This window comes from Bufo bufo, chromosome 1, assembly GCF_905171765.1.
Source record: "Bufo bufo chromosome 1, aBufBuf1.1, whole genome shotgun sequence".
NCBI lineage: Eukaryota > Metazoa > Chordata > Amphibia > Anura > Bufonidae > Bufo > Bufo bufo.
Window position 1 is genome coordinate 1,339,384 of NC_053389.1, and position 22,418 is coordinate 1,361,801.

Genomic DNA, 22,418 nt, shown 5'->3' on the forward strand with positions numbered 1-22,418 from the left:
ATGCTTCTCATGTATTGTCTTGGTTAGTTCCTCATAGATGATTTTGGTCTTTGTATTCCGCTTGATAGCGGCCTCTCGGATCTCCGCCATCAGGGAGGACCATTTGAAAGATGGCTGGAAAAAGTCCCTCCACGAGCCATAGTAGGGCTCGGGTTCTTTCTTCCTTGGGCGGCAGGCGGGTTGCTCCGGTCCCGGAGCGTAGGCCAGTGGAGCCTCCTCTGGCTCTACACCAACATCAGACATCTTTGCAATTTCAGGTGCGGACGCTGCAGCAACACTCTGCTCACTATCCAACATGCTCGATCCTTCTGAGGAGAGCGATAGGGTCGCGTCAATTACAGCAGCTAGCTCCTCCCACTGTTCTGGGAGGCCGCCCCCCAGGCATTCCAGTATATGGAAGGCGGTGTCCATTCTGGCAGACATGCAAATGACCAGATAAGCCGTGGCGCCTGCCCTTGACCTTCTTCCCGCTTTTTCCTCAGAAAGGCGCCAATTTTTCCCGCCTTTTCGGGATGAAGGTGACGCAGCAGTAAATTCAGCAAGCTCAGCGGCCATTTTTAGCAAAAAACGCTGTCTGTTCACTGACAACAAGCAGGATTGTAAAAAGTCCACAAAACCACACTCAAATGCGGCGATTTTCTTCCTCTGTATAGCGCAATACTGCACAGCGCTTTTTTGGAAGTTTTTGGTACACTTTGGGTATGATTTTCAGTCCACAAAGTTCACTTTCAATAAACAGGAAAATTGTCACTTTGGTCACAGGGCAACGGTATAAGGCACAAAGTTCACGCTTCTTGCACTAGAAAGCGTGCGTATCCTGTTCGTGACGCCAAAAGAGAGGTGCAGCGTACTCAAGTTGTGTGCAATAGGTGTTTCTGGGTGTAGTAGTACAATATACACTAACCTGGTACAGCTGACTCTCTGCAAGGGCAGGTATAGGTAGAAATAGTTCGTGACGCCAGTGCCAAGTAAACGGTGGCACGCCGTTTGCGGATGCAGGAATAAATTGAGGAAACGTAGGATTAAAACAGAACTCCAACTTTAGTAGGTTTTCCAAGCAGAGACAATAATGGAAACGCAGTTCCTTAGCATACAGTCGATTTTGCAATTCGGTCGATGCAGGCAATTCAGTACAGCAGGGTAATTACAGAGTGTTGAACACAGGACTTGCAGCACAGGAGATTGCACTCTAATTCTGTCTGATCCTGGAATGTAGCAATTCTTCACCAAGGCCCATTAACCTATTTCTGGCTTTATATCCTTGATTATGGCTTTTATAAGTACCTCCTCTGTTTCTCTCAGTACCTCTGGCTCCTCTGATCTTTGCCTCTGTCTCTCTCAGCTTCTGAATGGTTCCTCAGGCTCTTGGGCTAAGATGTTCCTGCTTCTGCATATGAGTATTCAGGAGGGAATCTTCTCCTGAACAGCAGGCTTCAGGCCTGGACTTGTCTCAGACATTGTCTAATCTCCAACTGTAGATTACAGACACTAGACTCCGTCTGCCTTCTACTTCCCTGACTGGGCTTTATATAAACTAGAGCTCCCTAGCTCCCTCTATGGACTAGAAGCTGGAATGACACCCCTAGCAGGCCTGTACATGCAAGTTTCAGTAACAGGAAATTACATACATTACATGACATTTTATAAAACTGACATATAGCAACTTCCCATAATTAAGGAGGGACGACAGCACACCAAGTGACCTTTGGTAGTGACGGGTATTACAGTTCCCGTACACTACAGAACCCCTGTATTTAAAGGGTGTATCTCACAATGACATATGCAGTAAAGGCTGCCAAATAAACTTTTTTTGCCCAAACGTGTGTTACTTTAATAACAGAATATGACAGCAGTATATAACCCTGGAATTTCACACTGTCACGGCCTATGGTGTGCGCTGTGACACTGTTGCTACATTTGCAGTTGCCCGCGGTAACGTGTTGCTGTGTGTGCATGCGGTGGCAGTGTCTCGGCCTTCTGGGTGATTGCCGTGACATGGTTGCCACGCATGTTGCTGCCTGCGGCAACGTGTAGCTTTCCATGTTTGTGTGTGCACTTCCCCTTTAATTGGCTTCCTCCCCTTGTCTGGTGTTGGAAGGGTTAACTCCCTTCCTAGTGTTTTAACACTGGGTTGATGTGGCTGCGGCTGCTTGGGCTATTTAGCCTCTGCTGGATGCCTGAAGCTGGGGGGTCCTCCAGCCATGGTGTATACTGGAGCCATCCTCCTGGTCTTCTTATGCCATCTGTCCAGTGAGGGCCACCCTTGTGGTCAGAAGATAGTTGATGTTTTTATGGTGTCACGTTTATTGCAGCTATGGTGTCCTGGTTCCTGTGTGGTTTGTGGTGTGTGCTGTGTCCTTTAATGTTGGTGTGGACACCAGCACTAGTGCACGGGTTCCAGTCAGTGTGTCTGTGGCAGGTAAGTGTGTTACTGGTGTCGCTTACCTGCCATCTCCATGTGCTGTATGTGTTCCCCTCTCCTTGCAGCCTGGCCGGTGGAGACTCCTGTTCGTCCGTGTTGTGGAGAAACAGGTCGTCTTACCCTGCCCCTAGTCCAGGGACATCCTGAGGGTTAGTAGGGCCCCGAGGTTCCGGAGTATGAGCCCTCCTACCATCAGGGTTCACTCATACGGTTAGGAGTCAGGGTCAGAATTAGGGACGCATTAGGAGGTGACCTGCTCCCTGATCCCGGCGTCCTGGCCTAGCAGCTATCCGTTATCCTTTGACACCGCACGGTGGGGGGTTTCCCCCACTCCCCGTCGTGACACATACGTGCTGATGCTGCAAGGGCGGAAAAATTGTGTATTTTGGCAAAAAAGTGTGTTTTTAAAAACCCAGAAAATTATGGCTGTATTTCTAGCTTAAATTGAACACTGACTAATCCTGCAAAGGCCACAGATGTTGTAAATTGCCAAAAAAGGGTGATTTTTTAAAACAGATTATTAGTGCAGTTTTTCAAGCTTATATTTGAATGTCACAAAAGCACAGATGCAGTGCTGGTGCACAGATGGAGTGCTGGTGCACAGATGCAGGGCTGGTGCACAGATGAAGTGCTGGTGCACAGATGCCGGGCTGGTGCACAGATGCAGTGCTGGTGCACAGATGAAGTGCTGGTGCACAGATGCAGGGCTGGTGCACAGATGCAGTGCTGGTGCACAGATGAAGTGCTGGTGCACAGATGCAGGGCTGGTGCACAGATGCAGTGCTGGTGCACAGATGCAGGGCTGGTGCACAGATGCAGTGCTGGTGCACAGATGCAGGGCTGGTGCACAGATGCAGGGCTGGTGCACAGATGCAGTGCTGGTGCACAGATGCAGGGCTGGTGCACAGATGCAGTGCTGGTGCACAGATGCAGGGCTGGTGCACAGATGCAGGGCTGGTGCACAGATGCAGGGCTGGTGCACAGATGCAGTGCTGGTGCACAGATGCGGGGCTGGTGCACAGATGCGGGGCTGGTGCACAGATGCGGGGCTGGTGCACAGATGCGGGGCTGGTGCACAGATGCGGGGCTGGTGCACAGATGCGGTGCTGGTGCACAGATGCAGGGCTGGTGCACAGATGCAGGGCTGGTGCACAGATGCAGGGCTGGTGCACAGATGAAGTGCTGGTGCACAGATGCAGTGCTGGTGCACAGATGCAGGGCTGGTGCACAGATGAAGTGCTGGTGCACAGATGCAGTGCTGGTGCACAGATGCAGTGCTGGTGCACAGATGCAGGGCTGGTGCACAGATGCAGTGCTGGTGCACAGATGCAGGGCTGGTGCACAGATGCAGGGCTGGTGCACAGATGCAGGGCTGGTGCATAGATGCAGTGCTGGTGCACAGATGCAGGGCTGGTGCATAGATGCAGTGCTGGTGCACAGATGAAGTGCTGGTGCACAGATGCAGGGCTGGTGCACAGATGAAGGGCTGGTGCACAGATGAAGGGCTGGTGCACTGAGCTTGCATAAAATGCCAGCCGCCGCCGCCCACCTAACTAACAGACGGATAAAAGTTATTTTTCTGTCACTGGGCTCAGGGCAGGGTAAAAAGATTGTGCCCTGCACCCACACAACTAAATGTATGTCGATCGCTGAGTTAGATTCGAGTTCTGATCACAGATTCTCTCCTATTCTCTCCCTCACAGCAGCAGCATCCTCTCCCTACACTTGTATCAGCAGAGTGACGTGCAGCGCTACCTGACTGCAGCTTATATAGAGCCCGGGTCACATGCTGCTCTGGCCAATCACAGCCATGTCATTAGTAGGCATGGCTATGATGGCTTCTAAGGTCAGACAGTTAACCGCTTGTTGATTGGCTGCTCTGCAGCCTTTCAAAAAGCTCCAAGAAACCGCCGAACACTGAACACAAACTTTTACTGAAATGTTCGGGGTCCAAAAATACTAAAGTTTGGTATGAACCCGAACTTTACAGTTTGGGTTCGCTCAACCCTAATAGAAATATCCCCTGTAATAACCCTGTTAATGGCGGTATCACACGGCACCTGCATCCTAATAAGAACGGTTTGCTGGAATTACGGAGCTGTATAATAGCAATGTGGATGCGCAGTCCGTGCAGCAAGGTGTAATAGGATTGTTCCTGTTCCCCAGGATGTAACCTCCCCGACTGAACCCTGCTCTACAGAAATGCTGTGGGATGATTCCTCCCTGTCCTCTCCCTGAACTTGTAAATGTTTTTTCAGCACAATGAAGTCGTTCCTAGCACTGTCCCTAGCGCCTGCTGACGTCTCTCCCTGCACTAAGTACGCTGGAAAATGGCAGAATCCAAGATGGCTGCCGCTATTTATAGGGCTGTGACATCACAGGGCTGGCTGGCTGCTGATTGGCTGCATGCATGGCATTGTGGGTGATCCCACCTTTCCAGAGTTCTTTGCTCCATGTCCTCACACGTGCAGCAGCCATTTTAGGAAAAAATGTGATTCGTTACCATGAAGCGCGAGGAAATTCGGAGCAAATCTAATTTTTCCTGAAATTCGGATCGAATTCCACTTCGTCAACTTTGATTCGCGCATCTCTATTTCTGATGAACGTTTACCAAAGTAAAGCTGATTTTAAACTGCATATTAAAAGGTCTGGACTCAAGTTATTCCTTTATCCCTCAACTATTCCCCCTATTTGCTGCTTTGAAGTCCAGTTGTATCCAGGTAGGAGCACCGTGACACAAAACATTGGGCCACCTATACCATTTGGCCAATCCTACACCTGGGTACCAACACCATTTATTAAAGGGACCCTTCCAGCCTTGTTCCCCCCCGTTGCACATACATTTCCGACCTCACTGGTTCATCCAGTTGGAAAGTCCAGTTGCGCACCCGCTGGGCTCTGGCCGCAGATGTTACACCTAAGCGAGCGAGGATTTCTGCTTTCAGTTTGTGGTATTGTCTGGCATCCTGCTCACTGAGGAATGGAGCGAGGGCGTCTGCCCACTGTCTGCGGGAAGCTTCTCTCTTTCAGAACGGTGAGCTAGGTCTCCACATCATCCTCTATGGTCACTTTTTTGAAGGGAAGCTTGCACTCTCCTACCAGCAGAGATGGATTCCTCCCAGACTTGGGGCCTTTCCGCCATCTTTATCTGCTCCACCAGACTTTTATTAACCCATTGCTGTTCTCTGAAAACAGCTTGTGTAGTCTCTATGAGCAACCGATTGGTTTCCTGCTGGTTAGCGTTCGTCTCCGGCTGATTAGCATTTGCCTTTTGGAGCTGAATGTTCGATCAGCTGTGTAACAACGTCCTCCGTGTCTGCAGGGTTTGGTTTTGCAAGAATAGCAGCCTTTACCCAGGACATACAACTTGTTGGATGTTTGTGCCAGCACAGCCTCCACCATATGTAACGGGATCGCCGTCTCCTGGGAGAGACGGGCGCTGTTGGCACACAAGACACCGTCCAGTCCAAGCAAGTTTGGTGCAACTGGTCTCAGACAAAAGTATTAAACCAAAACAGTACAAAATAAAGGAAAGCCCTGCCGCCTGGCCGCTACCTCTAGACATCAAGCAGTTCCTAACTACAGGAAGCTGAGCCTTGTAGCCAGCTCCATAAACAGAGCAGAGGCCTCAGCAAGTCAGCGGTCTGCCCTTTATAGCCCCCCAGCTCCACAGTTACCACCAATACCCGGAGCAAGGACCCCCCCCACCACCGCTCCAAGCAGCCAGGCCCTTCTCACCAGGGTTTTGATTAAAAAAAACTCACACACAGAAAACTGTTTTCCTTGTATAGGCGTGCGCACCCTAAAGCACAAGCACACACGCCCGGCGCGCGCCTATGTTTCCTTGCTGGCTGATATTTAGAATGTAGAAGACAGGAACCTGGGTGAATGTAGACTCCTTCTACCACTCTCCCCCTGGTCCTGTCACAGGATCTATATGTCCTGATGCTCTCCGAAAGGGAAACAATATAAAATATTGTCATTTGATACCTTTAATAACTAAAATACATGATGTTATAAGGCGAGCTTCCGAGACTCTGAAGTCCCTTCTTCAGCCAAGGAATGAAAAAATCTCTAAAGAAACCTAGATATACACAGGAAAGAACAGTATATAATATCTGTAAAAAAAGTAATAAATGAGGCGCACAGGAAAACACAAAGACCAAGCAGAGGTGCGCTCAGTAAAGTGGACTACTAAAATAACGTGAAACTTGTGATAAATGAAGTGGGCGCTCTCAGGATACAGGGATCACACAGATATTTATTAATATAGAAGGCAATAAAAACGGCAATAAAAGAGAGAATATGGCCCTCCTGTAGGAAAGCTGTGTGTAACACAGCACGTGCTCACTATAACTGGCACTCTGACTCTAGATGGATATTATAAACATCACCGAAAGAGAAGACGTCATCGGCGCAGGCGCACTGAGGGAGTGCTGAGCAGGCGAGCGTCCTTCTCTCACAGCGCCTGCGCCGAATGAAGACAGGCGCAGGATTTGAAATGCTGACAGGGCCGGCCGGAGGAGGAGAGCGCTCACTGGCCCTGTCAATCAACAGGAGGAGGGGGCGGTTTTTTTGCGGCCGCTACCAGCAAGTAGACGCCCTACTTGCTGGTAGTGAAGTCATTTACATATTTTAAAAGATCGATTTTTAAGGAAAAGAAGCCACAGACAAAGGTAAGAGCCCTATGTAGGGAATAGTCATTATAAAAGGATTTTAACAAGCCCAAAAAAATAATGTGTTTTGGGGCTGACAGAAGCCCTTTAATTAGCACAAGTGGTGGTGGAGGTAAAGGCTGCACTAATGAGCGCTTGGCCGGGTGGCAACCCTAGGCGCGCACGACTGGTGCCTGTATGTTGTGGACCTGCTGTTCACGAGCACGGACAAGCACTGACGAAATGACACCCGAGGTGCTGCTGTTACTATGGTATCAGAGTTGTCCAGGGATGTCATGTGACCGCTCCCCTGGAGACGCTTGCTGTGATGCATGCTGGGAGTTTTACTTTCACTTTGCAGCTGCCCCGCCCCCACACAGCCACTCATTAATTGAAGCATACTAGGCCGAACACATAGAACAATATATACACAGTACATGTGTCATGACACACACCTCGTGGCTTCAGTTATTGTCTGGGGCACCTCATTTTTTTTATATCTATGGTGGCCACCCCTTTAACCTCTTCAGGACCAGGCCATTTTTCACCTTAAGGACCAGGCCATTTTTTGCAAATCTGACATGTGTGACTTTATGTGGTGATAACTTTAAAACGCTTTGACTTATCCCGGCCATTCTGAGATTGTTTTTTCGTCACATATTGTACTTCATGACACTGGTAAAATGAAGTCAAATTATTTTTTTTTATTTATAAAAAAAATGACAAATTTACCAAATATTTGGAAAGATTAGCAAATTTGCAAATTTCAATTTCTCTACTTCTATCATACATAGTAATACCTCCAAAAATAGTTATTACTTTACATTCCCCATATGTCTACTTCATGTTTGGATCATTTTGTCAAAGCCATTTTATTTTTTGGGGATGTTACAAGGCTTAGAAGTTTAGAAGCAAATCTTGAAATTTTTCTGACCCACCTTTTAAGGACCAGTTCAGGTCTGAAGTCACTTTGCGAGGCTTACATAATAGAAACCACCCAAAAATGACCGCATTTTACAAACTACAGCCCAAGGTATTCAAAGCTGATTTTACAAACTTTGTTAACCCTTTAGGTGTTCCACAAGAATTGATGGAAAATAGAGATAAAATTTCAGAATTTCACTTTTTTGGCAGATTTTCCATTTTAATCTATTTTTTCCAGTTACAAAGCAAGGGTTAGCAGCCAAACCAAACTCAATATTTATGGCCCTGATTCAGTAGTTTACAGAAACCCCCCATATGTGGTCGTAAACTGCTGTACGGGCACACGGCAGGGCGCAGGAGGAAAGGAATGCCATACGGTTTTTGGAAGACAGGTTTTGCTGGACTGGTTTTTTGACACCATGTCCCATTTAAAGCCCCCCTGATGCACCCCGAGAGTAGAAACTCCAAAAAAGTGACCCCATTTTAGAAACTACGGGATAGGGTGGCAGTTTTGTTGGTACTATTTTAGGGTACATATGATTTTTGGTTGCTCTATATTACACTTTTTGTGAGGCAAGGTAACGAAAAATAGTTGTTTTGGCACCGTTTTTATTTTAAGGTTAGATCATGTGGTATTTTTATAAAGCAGGTTGTCACGGACACGACAATACCAAATATGACTACTTTCTTTGGTTTGTTTCAGTTTTACATAATAAAGCATTTTCCACATTCTGAAAGACGTAATTTTTTTTTGGGGGGGGGCGACTGTCTTGTGTAGGGGCCCATTTTTTTCAGGATGAGATGATGGTTTGATTGGTACTATTTTAGGTTGTATATCACTTTTTGATTGATTGCTATTACACTTTTTGTAATGTAAGGTGACAAAAAATGTCTTTTTTGCCCCTTTTTTTTTTTTTTTTTTTACGGTGTTCATCTGAGGGGTTAGGTCATGTGATATTTTTATAGAGCCAGTTGATACAGATGCGGCGATACCTAATTTTTCAACAATTTTTTTTTTTTTTGCCTATTTTTTACAAATTTTTTTAACTTTATTTTGGGAAAAGGTATTTTTTTTTTTTTTACTTGAAACTTTTAATTTATTTGTAAAACTTAATTTTTTTGGGGGTCTGATCCCCTTTACAATGCATGACAATACTTCTGTATTGTGATGCATTGGCTGTAAGTGTATTACACAGTGCAATACAGGGGGCTGGATCTCACAGGCTCTCCCGGAAGGCAGCCACGAATCCTAAGGAACGCATCGGGCTGCCTTCCATGCCATCGGGTCCCCGATGGCAGCTCTGATACCCGTGAGGACATCGCATGTGCCGCGGCACATCAAGGGTTAGAGTGCCGCCATCAGTGATTTCACCGTTGCCGGCGCATGCAGCAGGGGTCCGGCTATCAGTGACTGCCGGAGCCCTGCCGCTGATCGGGCGGGCGCATCTCCTGCGCTGGTCCTTAAGTCACGGACATCAGCGCCGTACATGTAGGGCGCGGGTCCTCTATGGGTTAATGATTGCATTGCTCAGCAGTTGTTACAGTTGTTTCTCTCTATTCCTCTATTACACTTACTAGTAAATCATTTGCTGAGTAGAAGTATCACTTCTCGTGCTGGACTGATATGCTTTGAACACGACTGTAGATGCTTTCTGCTCTGTTAGGGGAAGGTCTTGAATAAGGGACTATATTAGCGTTATTCCTACATGGTTGGTAAATGTGACGTGAGACACGAGCTTCTACTAAGTTTATTCCTCCACCTGTAAATATGAAATCCTCTATATGATAATTGTCTCTTATCTTCCTCCATTCACAGAGCCGGTCACTAAACCTAAAATCACCGCGTCCACCCCCCAACCCAAGGAAAATGAGCCGGTCACCCTGACCTGTGTCACCTCACATGCTGTGACCATCACATGGACCAGGCGTGGTACCAGCATCTCCTCTGGAGCCAAACTGTCAGGAGATAACGAGACGCTCACCTTCTCCAGCATTACACGAGGAGACTCGGGAGAATACCAGTGTGGAGCTCAGAACCTCGTCAGTAAGGACGTCAGTGACCCCCACGCGGTCTCCGTGCTCTGTGAGTATCCGTAGTGTGACCATCATAGACCGTATCTCCAGTATGTGTTCTTGCTGATCTTCTGACTGGTCCTGATTAGAGTTGAGCGAACACCTGGATGTTCGGGTTCGAGAAGTTCGGCCGAACTTCCCGGAAATGTTCGGGTTCGGGATCCGAACCCGAACCGAACTTCGTCCCGAACCCGAACCCCATTGAAGTCAATGGGGACCCGAACTTTTGGGCACTAAAAAGGCTGTAAAACAGCCCAGGAAAGAGCTAGAGGGCTGCAAAAGGCAGCAACATGTAGGTAAATCCCCTGCAAACAAATGTGGATAGGGAAATGAATTAAAATAAAAATAAAAAAAATAAAAATGACCCAATATCAATTGGACAGAGGTCCCATAGCAGAGAATCTGGCTTCATGTCAGCGCAGAATCTGTCTTCATGTCATAGCAGAGAATCAGGCTTCACGTCACCCACCACTGGAACAGGCCACTGTCACACATTTAGGCCCAGGCACCCAGGCAGAGGAGAGAGGTCCCGTAACAGAGAATCTGGCCTTATGTCAGCGCAGAATCTGTCTTCATGTCATAGCAGAGAATCAGGCTTCACGTCACCCACCACTGGAACAGGCCACTGACACACATTTAGGCCCAGGCACCCAGACAGAGGAGAGAGGTCCCGTAACAGAGAATCTGGCCTTATGTCAGCGCAGAATCTGTCTTCATGTCATAGCAGAGAATCAGGCTTCACGTCACCCACCACTGGAACAGGCCACTGTCACACATTTAGGCCCCGGCACCCAGACAGAGGAGAGAGGTCCCGTAACAGAGAATCTGGCCTTATGTCAGCGCAGAATCTGTATTCATGTCATAGTGTAGTGTACGGGAACTGTAATACCCGTCACTACCAAAGGTCACTTGGTGTGCTGTCGTCCCCCCTTAATTATGGGGAAGTTGGTATATGTCAGTTTTATAAAATGTCATGTAATGTAATGCATGTATTTCCCTGTTGCTATGAAACTTGCAAGTACAGGCCGGCTAGGGGTGTCATTCCAGCTTCTAGGCATTAGAGGGAGCTAGAGAGCCCTAGTTTATATAAGGCCCAGACAAGGAAGGGAAAGGCAGTGTAACCTGATCTAGTGTGGAGTGCAGAAGCAGTCTAGACCAGAGCTCAGAAGTTTCTAGAGCCTGAGGAAGCTGGGAGAGACTGAGGCAAAGATCAGAGAAGCCAGAGGTACTGAGAGAAACAGAGGAGGTACTTATTTAAGCCATAATCAAGGATATAAAGCCAGACTTAGGTTAATGGGCCTTGGTGAAGAATTGCTACATTCCAGGATCAGACAGAGTTAGAGTGCAAGCTCCTCAGCCTGCAAATCCTGTGTCTAACACTCTGTAATTACCCTGCTGTACTGAATTGCCTGCATCGACCGAATTGCAAAATCGACTGTATGCTGAGGAACTGCGTTTCCAATATTGTCTCTGCCTGCAAACTACTAAAGTTGAAGTTCTGTTTTAACACCACGTTTCCTCAAATTATTCCTGCATCCGCAAACGGCGTGCCACCGTTTACTTGGCACTGGCGTCACGAACTATTTCTACCTATACCTGCCCTTGCAGAGAGTCAGCTGTACCAGGTTAGTGTATATTGCACTACTACACCCAGAAACACCTACTACGCACAACTTGAGTACACTGCACCTCTCTTTTGGCGTCACGAACACGGATACGCACGCTTTATAGTGCAAGAAGCGTGAACTTTGTGCCTTATACAGTTGCCCTGTGACCAAAGTGACAATTTTCCTGTTTATTTCAAGTGGACTTTGTGGACTGAAAATTATACCCAAAGTATACCAAAAACTTCTAAAAAGCGCTGTGCAGTATTGCGCTATACAGAGGAAGAAAATCGCCGCATTGGAGTGTGGATTTATAGACTTTTTACAATCCTGCTTGCTGTCAGTGAATGGACAGCGTTTTGCTAAAGATGGCCACCGGCCGCCTGGAATAAAGTTTCCCGCGCCGCTGAGGACTTCGTGGGCGGATCCCTGCAAAGACACAGAGAGTCCCGCCCCTCTTCATCATCGCACCGCCGCGGCCCTGCTTCTCCTGCGTCACCGCGGTCTCAGGACGTCCGGGATCTCGCGAGACTTGGCCTGCGCAGGCCCGACGATACCGGTAAGCACCTGTAACCGGAGGGAAGGGGAGTGCACCGGCCTCTTTAGTCGCCAGCGGCCACCTCTCAATAGACTACCATGTCAGAGCCGGGAGTGCCTGAACAGCCGGCCCCAGGAGAGCTTGCGGCTCCTGGTCATCCGGCGGCCCCCAGCATGATGCCCTTTACCATGCCGTACTATTTCGGGGCCCCATGGTTCCCCCGCTACAGGGGAGAGACCCATACCCTACGGGACTTTGAAGAAAAGTTGCTGGCACTATTCCGATTATACCCTATAAATGCCGACCAGCAAATGGAAATCATGCTGGCGCAACTGGAGGGGGCTGCCCGCAGGGAAGTGTTATCATGGCCTGCTACTGAGCGGAGTACTCTAGAACAGATCTTCACCCGCCTCAGGGCCACTTTTGAAACTAGGACTGCCTCAGAGATAAAGATGCACTTCTTTGGCAAGAGACAGAAACCCGGTGAGTCCCTCCGTGACTATGCCCTATCACTTCAGGAGGCTTTAGGGGCTGTAATTCAGATAGATCCCAAAGAGGCTGATAACCGGGACCAGACCCTAAGGGAACAATTTATAACCGGGGTGTCTAGTGAGCAAACAAGGACCCAATTAAAGATGCTGTCCGCCCAGCACCCTAACAGTGCCTTTCTGGACTTTAAAGAACTGGCTATAAAAATTCTGGGGTCCACAGTATCTCCTGAGTTGAGCGCCCCACCTGAGTCATCAGCCTGCAGACCAAAACCGCTTGTCACTAACCGAGCTGAGGCCGGCCAAGCTGTTCAAGTGTCAGCTACCGATACTATTGCCATGCTGACAGAGCAAGTAAATCACCTCACTAAAAGTCTAGAGAAAGTGTGCAGAAAATTAGAGGAATGGGAAAAACCCATAATGCTAGAAGAAGAATTCCTGTCACCTCCTAGGCCGTTCCCACCTCCTTACCAAGAGACTCACGTCAGGGATCCTGGGAGACGCAATAAAAACCGTAAGCGGCCCGTATGTACATATTGCAAAAAGCAGGGACACACAGAATCCACGTGCTGGCAGTTAAACGGGCAACCCCTGAGGCTGAGGACCACCCCTCGGGAGGTAGAACACTAGGTCCAGAAGATCCAAATTGGATGCCACGGTATGTAGGATCCCATCCTAAAATCAATATAGAGATCAACGGGGTCCCCTTTGAAGCCTTATTAGATACTGGGTCTCAAGTCACTACTATTCAGCTGCCCGCCTTTGAAAGGTTCTGGGACACCAACCAATTGACCCAGCCGCCTGAATCCTGGGTGGAGATTATCGCCAGCAATGGCAAACCAGTAAAGGTTCATGGATACTGGGAACCCACCCTGCAGGTGGGAGAAGTAACCTTACCACAACAGGGGGTGATAGTAGTGCAGGCCGGTGACAGAGGAGGACATCCTGTCATTCTAGGCACCAATGTCTTCAAAAACTGTTATTCAGAAATACTTGCCGTATTACATCAGACTTTGCCCACTGCTTCCTCTGCGTCCAGGAGGGTGATTCAAAAGACTATTACTGTGTTAAGTGCCCAGCAGAAGTTTGCTAATGAGAAAGGAGAAATCTGTACTGCCAGGATCCGTGATATTAAGCCTGTGACTTTGCCTCCTAATTCTCAAACTCTTTTGTGGTGTCGTGCTGTCCTGGGAGTCGAAGGCCGAGATTATCCAGCCCTGGTGGAACCAATCCAGATGGAGGATTACCCTTATGTGAGAGCTGCCAAGTGCCTGGTGAACGTCTCCCAAGGTAAAGTACCTGTCCGTCTGATTAACCTGAGTGATCATCCTGTTGCGCTTACTAAGCATTGCCCTGTTGCCCAGCTGTCCCAGGTGTCCTTCCAAGACATCATTCGTCTTCCAGTGACAGAAAAGCCGTCAGCTGCAGGCCGCGGATGTTCGCCGGTGACCCAGCCACAAGTGCCCTGGTGGGAAGAGCTCCATGTCGGGGACGAGAATACCCCCCAACGGCAACAAGAAGGGATTATACAGCTTGTCAAAGAGCACCACCAGGCCTTCAGTAAGCATGCCACTGATTATGGAGAGGTTAGTGCCATACAACACACTATACCTACTGGCTCTCATCCTCCTATCAAGGAGAGGTACAGACCTTTACCGCCTACTTCATATCAGACTGTAAAGGAAATGATCCAAGAGATGAAAGACTCTAATGTAATCCGGGACAGCCGTAGTCCGTGGGCTGCACCCCTGGTCCTTGTAAAGAAGAAGGACGGGGGTATCCGTTTCTGTGTGGATTATAGGAAAATTAATCAAATAACCCACAAAGACGCATACCCACTGCCCCGCATTGAGGAGTCACTAACTGCTCTGGGCTCCTCTGCCTATTTCTCCACATTGGACTTGACCAGTGGCTACTGGCAGGTACCCATGGCCCCTGCAGATAGGGAAAAGACTGCTTTCACCACTCCCATGGGCCTGTTCGAATTCAATTGTATGCCGTTCGGGCTATGTAATGCCCCAGGAACTTTCCAGAGACTAATGGAGCGGTGTTTGGGTCACAAAAACTTCGAAACAGTGCTGCTGTATCTAGATGACGTCATTGTGTACTCAAAAACATATGAGGACCATCTGAAACATTTGGCAGAAGTATTTGAAATCCTTATCAAATATGGCTTGAAGGTAAAGCCATCCAAGTGTCACTTGCTCAAACCTGCAGTAAGATACCTGGGGCATATAGTAAGCGGAGAGGGAGTGCAACCTGACCCTGATAAGCTAGCGGCTGTCCGTAATTGGCCGGTTCCTACTACCGTCAAAGAGGTGAGGAGTTTCCTGGGTTTTGCCGGCTACTATAGACGTTTTATCCCCCATTTTGCTCAAATAGCTGATCCTATCCAGGAGCTCTTGAGGGGGCAACCCAAAAAGAGTCCTAGAACTCCTGTGCCCATTGAGTGGAATGAGGAAAGAGAGATAGCGTTCCAATTGCTAAAAAAGAAACTGACCGAGCCTCCAGTGTTAGGTTATCCAGATTATAGCAAGCCCTTCCATCTCTATACCGATGCTAGCAAGCGAGGCCTGGGAGCTGTGTTAGCCCAAATCCAAGAGGGAAAAGAGAGAGTGATAGCATATGCAAGCCGCTCCCTGAAAGGAGCTGAGAAAAATGACCAGAATTATAGTTCCTTCAAACTAGAGTTCCTGGCATTAGTGTGGGCGGTGACGGAGAAATTCAAGGATTATCTAGCCGCCACCCCGTTCATTGCATTCACTGACAATAACCCTCTGGCACATCTAAATACAGCTAGATTGGGGGCCTTGGAGCAGAGATGGGCCTCTCGCCTTGCCAACTATAATTTCTCTGTAAAGTATCGTGCTGGACGTACTAATGATAATGCTGATGCTTTATCCAGGCTTCCCACAGAGACAGCTCCTGATGATGTGCGAGATGCTTGGGAAGATGTAGAGATGCCGGCTTTCTATAACAAATTTGCTCAACAGGATCAGGCTCGAGCTACCAATAACAGAGCTGCAGTTCCTTCATCCTCCAATAGGCCTGATCCTAAAGAAGAAAGGTGGGTGAAACTACAGTCTGAAAGTAGAGTGCTGGGTGAGTTGTTGGACTTCATTACCAGTGGCAGAGCCCCTGAGAGGATTCGGCGTAAGAGTGCAGATCCTGAGCTCATCAAACTATGGAGACAGCGCCACCAACTCTTTATACAAAAGGGCCTGTTGCTACGGAGGAGCCTAGACCCAGTGTCCAACGAAAGAGTACACCAGATTCTCATACCCCGACGAGATGCAGGTATGGTGTTGGAGATGTACCACAATCAATCCGGCCACTTTGGGGTCCAAAAGACTGAGGCTACTATCCGCCAGCGGTTTTACTGGGTGGGCATGAGAGAAGACATGGAGAAGTGGTGTCGAGAGTGTGTAGCCTGTGCCTTGAAACGAAGTGAGCACCATGATCAGAGGGCACCACTGAGACCCATTGTAAGTACCCGTCCTCTTGAACTTGTCGCCATCGACCATGTAAAACTGGAGCCTAGTCGCTCAGGGTATGTTTATGCCATGACTATTATTGACCATTTCACAAAGTTTGTTGTAGCAGTGCCTGTGAGAGACCAGACAGCCAAGACTACAGCCGAAATGTTCTGGAAGCACTTCCTCCTGCCCTATGGATGTCCAGAAAAGATCCTCACCGACCAAGGACCTGCTTTTGAGTCTCATCTGTTCCATGAACTGTGCCGCTTACACAACTGTAAGAAGATCCGGACAACGGCCTACCATCCTCAAGGTAACGGATTATGTGAAAAAATGAATCAGACCTTGATAGAGATGCTGAGGGCCGTGCCTCCTGAGAACAGAGGAGATTGGCCCAGTCTGTTGCCACAGCTCATGTTCACATACAATCATACCATACATTGTTCCACCGGGTATACCCCTTTTTACCTGATGTTTGGGCGCCAAGGGACATTGCCTGCTGATCATTCATTGGATGTACATGTGCCTGACTGCATTAACCCATTACCTAACACCGACTGGGTTGCTGAACATCAAAGGCGATTGGATGCAGCCAAGGCCATTGTTCAGGAACGTATGGACTTTGCTAGAGACCGGCAGCAGAAAGACTATGATCAGGCAGCCCAGGCAGAACCCTTGACCATAGGGGCCGTGGTATGGTTAAAGAATAACCGTCGTACCAGCAAATTGGACAGTAAGTGGGAGCGAAGTCCTTATGTTGTCACTGCAATCCCAAATGTTGGAACTCATACTTATGAGATCACCCGGGAAGACAAGGGATCCCAAATTGTACACCGAAACCGGTTGAAGCTCTGCCTGACACCAGAACCTAGTGCCGAGAGTCCTGGATCTGAATTCCCTGTGTCAGAGTCAGCAATACAGCCCGAGGATCCTATGCAGGCTGTCAGTAATCTGAGGTATGACGCTGATCCCATGCATTGGCTTCTGACACCTTGGTTGAACTTGCTGGTGCCTGCTCCGGCACCTACTGTGGCTTCACCTCCAGCAGAGCCGGTTCAAGATGCCCCGGATCCAGTTCCCCCTCTCGTGGATATTGTTGTTCCAGTTGTTCCAGTTGTTCCTGACCAGGGTCTCGCTGATGGAGACCCTCCTGTTGCTCCTGTCCCTTCTACTTCGTTGCTAAGGGAAGAGGAGACCCCTGTACTGAGAAGGTCTACCCGGATGACCAGGGGACGCCCGCCAGTCCGTTTAGGAGACTTTGACTATTCTGGTGGCGTCTCCTCCCAAACCGTTGTTACTGGGAATACCTTGTTGGACATTTGTGCGCAAGAATGGACTCCCCCACGTGAGCCCTTGCCTGTGCTACACCCACAGGAAACCCCTGGGTAGTTCCGTTGCTATGCTGTCATTTTATTGTGCAACTTCATACTAAGTATTGTGCCCAGAGATGGACTCCACCGCATGAGAGCCTCTGTGATTTACTAAAGAAATAACCTGGGTACGGACTCATGTTTGTTATTTGAGCCTCCAAGAACTTTTATACCGTTTTCTACTGTTTTATCATGGACTTATTCATTGTCATGGACTATCCTGGTTCTGATGTTACGCTGTGCCAGGTCAGCGCCCCCGTTCCATTCACTATCCTGAGAGAAGAGAACGACGCCCCTTGTCACCACACTTCATTTTTGCCAATTGGACCTGATGTCAATATAAATGCAGATGAATTACATGTATGTATGCCTGCATGTCTCTATTTCTATTTCAGGTAGAGATTCCAGTTGGGAGACCCATGATGGAGTACGAGGTCGTACTCAGCTTAAAGCAGTGGGGTATGTAGTGTACGGGAACTGTAATACCCGTCACTACCAAAGGTCACTTGGTGTGCTGTCGTCCCTCCTAATTATGGGGAGTTGTTGTATGTCAGTTTTATAAAATGTCATGTAATGTAATGCATGTATTTCCCTGTTACTATGAAACTTGCAAGTACAGGCCGGCTAGGGGTGTCATTCCAGCTTCTAGGCATTAGAGGGAGCTAGGGAGCCCTAGTTTATATAAGGCCCAGACAAGGAAGGGAAAGTCAGTGTAACCTGATCTAGTGTGGAGTGCAGAAGCAGTCTAGACCAGAGCTCAGAAGTTTCTAGAGCCTGAGGAAGCTGGGAGAGACAGAGGCAAAGATCAGGAAAGCAAGAGGTACTGAGAGAAACAGAGGAGGTACTTATTTAAGCCATAATCAAGGATATAAAGCCAGACTTAGGTTAATGGGCCTTGGTGAAGAATTGCTACATTCCAGGATCAGACAGAGTTAGAGTGCAAGCTCCTCAGCCTGCAAATCCTGTGTTTAACACTCTGTAATTACCCTGCTGTACTGAATTGCCTGCATCGACCGAATTGCAAAATCTACTGTATGCTGAGGAACTGCGTTTCCAATATTGTCTCTGCCTGCAAACTACTAAAGTTGAAGTTCTGTTTTAACACCACGTTTCCTCAAATTATTCCTGCATCCGCAAACGGCGTGCCACCGTTTACTTGGCACTGGCGTCACGAACTATTTCTACCTATACCTGCCCTTGCAGAGAGTCAGCTGTACCAGGTTAGTGTATATTGCACTACTACACCCAGAAACACCTACTACGCACAACTTGAGTACACTGCAATAGCAGAGAATCAGGCTTCACGTCACCCACCACTGGAACAGGCCACTGTCACACATTTAGGCCCCGGCACCCAGGCAGAGGAGAGCGGTCCCGTAACAGAGAATCTGGCCTTATGTCAACACAGAATCAGTCTTCATGTCATAGCAGAGAATCAGGCTTCACGTCACCCACCACTGGAACAGGCCACTGTCACACATTTAGGCCCCGGCACCCAGGCAGAGGAGAGCGGTCCCGTAACAGAGAATCTGGCCTTATGTCAGCGCAGAATCAGTCTTCATGTCATAGCAGAGAATCAGGCTTCACGTCACCCACCACTGGAACAGGCCACTGTCACACATTTAGGCCCCGGCACCCAGGCAGAGGAGAGAGGTCCCGTAACAGAGAATCTGGCCTTATGTCAGCGCAGAATCTGTCTTCATGTCATAGCAGAGAATCAGGCTTCACGTCACCCACCACTGGAACAGGCCACTGTCACACATTTAGGCCCAGGCACCCAGACAGAGGAGAGCGGTCCCGTAACAGAGAATCTGGCCTTATGTCAGCGCAGAATCTGTATTCATGTCATAGCAGAGAATCAGGCTTCACGTCACCCACCACTGGAACAGGCCACTGTCACACATTTAGGCCCCGGCACCCAGGCAGAGGAGAGCGGTCCCGTAACAGAGAATCTGGCCTTATGTCAGCGCAGAATCAGTCTTCATGTCATAGCAGAGAATCAGGCTTCACGTCACCCACCACTGGAACAGGCCACTGTCACACATTTAGGCCCCGGCACCCAGGCAGAGGAGAGAGGTCCCGTAACAGAGAATCTGGCCTTATGTCAGCGCAGAATCTGTCTTCATGTCATAGCAGAGAATCAGGCTTCACGTCACCCACCACTGGAACAGGCCACTGTCACACATTTAGGCCCAGGCACTTAGACAGAGGAGAGAGGTCGCGTAACAGAGAATCTGGCCTTATGTCAGCGCAGAATCTGTATTCATGTCATAGCAGAGAATCAGGCTTCACGTCACCCACCACTGGAACAGGCCACTGTCAGATATTTAGGCCCCGGCACCCAGACAGAGGAGAGGTTCATTCAACTTTGGGTTGCCCCGCAATATAATGGTAAAATGAAAATAAAAATAGTATTGTAGTATACGGGAGTTGTAATACCCGTTACTACCAAAGGTCACTTGGTGTGCTGTCGTCCCTCCTTAATTATGGAAAGTTGTTGTATGTCAGTTTTGTAAAATGCAATGTAATGTGTGTATTTCCCTGTCACTGAAGCTTGCATGCACAGGCCTGCTAGGGGTGTTATTGCAGGTTCTGGTCCATAGAGGGAGCTAGAGAGCCCTAGTTTATATAAGGCCAGACAGGGAAGTGCAAGACAGACGGAGTCTAGTGTCTGTAAGCTACAGATGGAGATTAGATAATGTCTGAGACCAGTCCAGGCCTGAAGCCTGCTGTTCAGGAGAAGATTCCCTCCTGAATTCCTACATGCAGAAGCAGGAATACCTTAGCCTGAGGAACCATTCAGAAGCTAGGAGAGACTGAGGCAAATATCAGAGGAGCCAGAGGTACTGAGGAAACAGAGGAGGTACTTATGAAAGCCATAATCAAGGATATAAAGCCAGACTTAGGTTAATGGGCCTTGGTGAAGAATTGCTGTATTCCAGGATCAGACAGAATTAGAGTGCTAGCTCCTGTGCTGCGAATCCTGTGTTTTACACTCTGTAATTACCCTGCTGTACTGAATTGCCTGCATCGACCGAATTGCAAAATCGACTGTATGCTGAGGAACTGCGTTTCCAATATTGTCTCTGCCTGCAACCTACTAAAGTTGAAGTTCTGTTTAACACCACGTTTCCTCAAATTATTCCTGCATCCGCAAACGGCGTGCCACCGTTTACTTGGCACTGGCGTCACGAACTATTCCTACCTATACCTGCCCTTGCAGAGAGTCAGCTGTACCAGGTTAGTGTATATTGCACTACTACACCCAGAAACACCTACTACGCACAACTTGAGTACACTGCACCTCTCTTTTGGCGTCACGAACAGGATTCGCACGCTTTCTAGTGCAAGAAGCATGAACTTTGTGCCTTATACAAGTGCCCTGTGACCAAAGTGACAATTTTCCTGTTTAATGAAAGTGGACTTTGTGGACTGAAGATCGTACCCAAAGTGTTCCAAAAACCTCTAAAAAGCGCTGTGCAGGGTTGCGCTACCCAGAGGAAGAAAATCGCCGCATTGGATTGTGGTTTTGTGGACTTTAAACATTCCTGCTTGCTGTCAGTGAACAGACAGCGTTTGTACCTAAAGATGGCCGCTGAGCTGGCTGAATTTACTGCTGCGTCACCTTCATCCCGAAAAGGCGGGAAAAATTGGCGCCTTTCTGAGGAAAAAGCGGGAAGAAGGTCAAGGGCAGGCGCCACGGCTTATCTGGACATTTGCATGTCTGCCAGCATGGACACCGCCTTCCCTATATTGAGATACCTGGGGGGCGGCTCCCCAGTGCAATGGGAGGAGCTGGCTACTCTAATTGACGCGACCCTATCGCTCTCCTCAGTAGGATCGAGCATGTTGGATTGTGAGCAGAGTGTTGCTGCAGCGTCCGCACCTATGATTGGAAAAATGACCGACACCGGTGTAGAGCCAGAGGAGGCTCCACCGGCCTACGCTCCGGGACCGGAGCAACCTGCCTGCCGCACCAGGGAGAAAGAACCCGAGCCCTACTATGGCTCATGGAGGGACTTTTTTCAGCCATCGTTTAAATGGTCGTCCCTGATGGCGGAGATTCGGGAGGCCGCTATCAAGCGGAATACCAAGACAAAGATCGTGTATGAGGAGCTAACCAAGACCATACATGAAAGACACACGCACACCCAACCCCGCCTGGAAAGGAGAAAGGGAGTGGTGCTGTCGTTTGACAAATCCCGTGGCTACGGGTTTATTCAGGACTATCTTACTGGCAGAGACCTCTATGTCAATCGCAGGTCTGTCAAGAGAGACTACCTCCCTTCGTACCAGCACAGCCTCCGCGAGGGAGAGGAAGTGGAGTACACCCCTGCCGAGAGCCTGCGAGGCCCCTATGCGACTGCTGTGACCCGTCCGAAGCGAGGACCTGAGGATTGGGAGGCAGAAGAAGAAGACCACTCTGGCTGCGAGCGAGAACCGGAACGCTCTCCAGAGCCGGCCCATCACGCCTTTCAGGAGCGGAGCTCCTTCATCGGGCCGAACGTCTTCTGGCAGCCAACCGTGTTGGAGAAATGGGTGAGCCCCTACCCTTCCCCCGAGCTGCCACGTCGGGAGAAGACACTATCTGAGCTGGAGCAGCAAAGAGGATTGAGTGCTACCTTCCAGAACATCCGGATGGGACGGAGACCAGAGGCAAGTCCAGAACCTGAAGAGGCCGAGTCTGCATCAGCGGTGACTGTACCTGCGCCGGAGGTGCCGGCAGAGAACAGCGACTCCGACACCGAGAGTATCGGTGAGCAGATCGTCCGGCTGGAGGAGAAGTTGCGGGAGTTGCGTAAGACCTACACCGCCAGGATCCAGACACCGCCGAGGAATGATGAGGTAAGGGTGCCTGTCACCACCCG

At 48.9% G+C, this 22,418-nt stretch overlaps 1 protein-coding gene across 1 annotated transcript in view; it reads left to right on the forward strand.

The window, feature by feature from the left end:
• LOC120986743 (carcinoembryonic antigen-related cell adhesion molecule 2-like) overlaps positions 1–22,418 on the forward strand; it is a 142,046-nt gene that overhangs the window by 59,161 nt on the left and 60,467 nt on the right. The window contains exon 3 of the mRNA XM_040415456.1: positions 9,818–10,084. Coding sequence (XP_040271390.1) covers positions 9,818–10,084 — 267 coding nt within the window. The remainder of the gene's footprint in view (positions 1–9,817; positions 10,085–22,418) is intronic.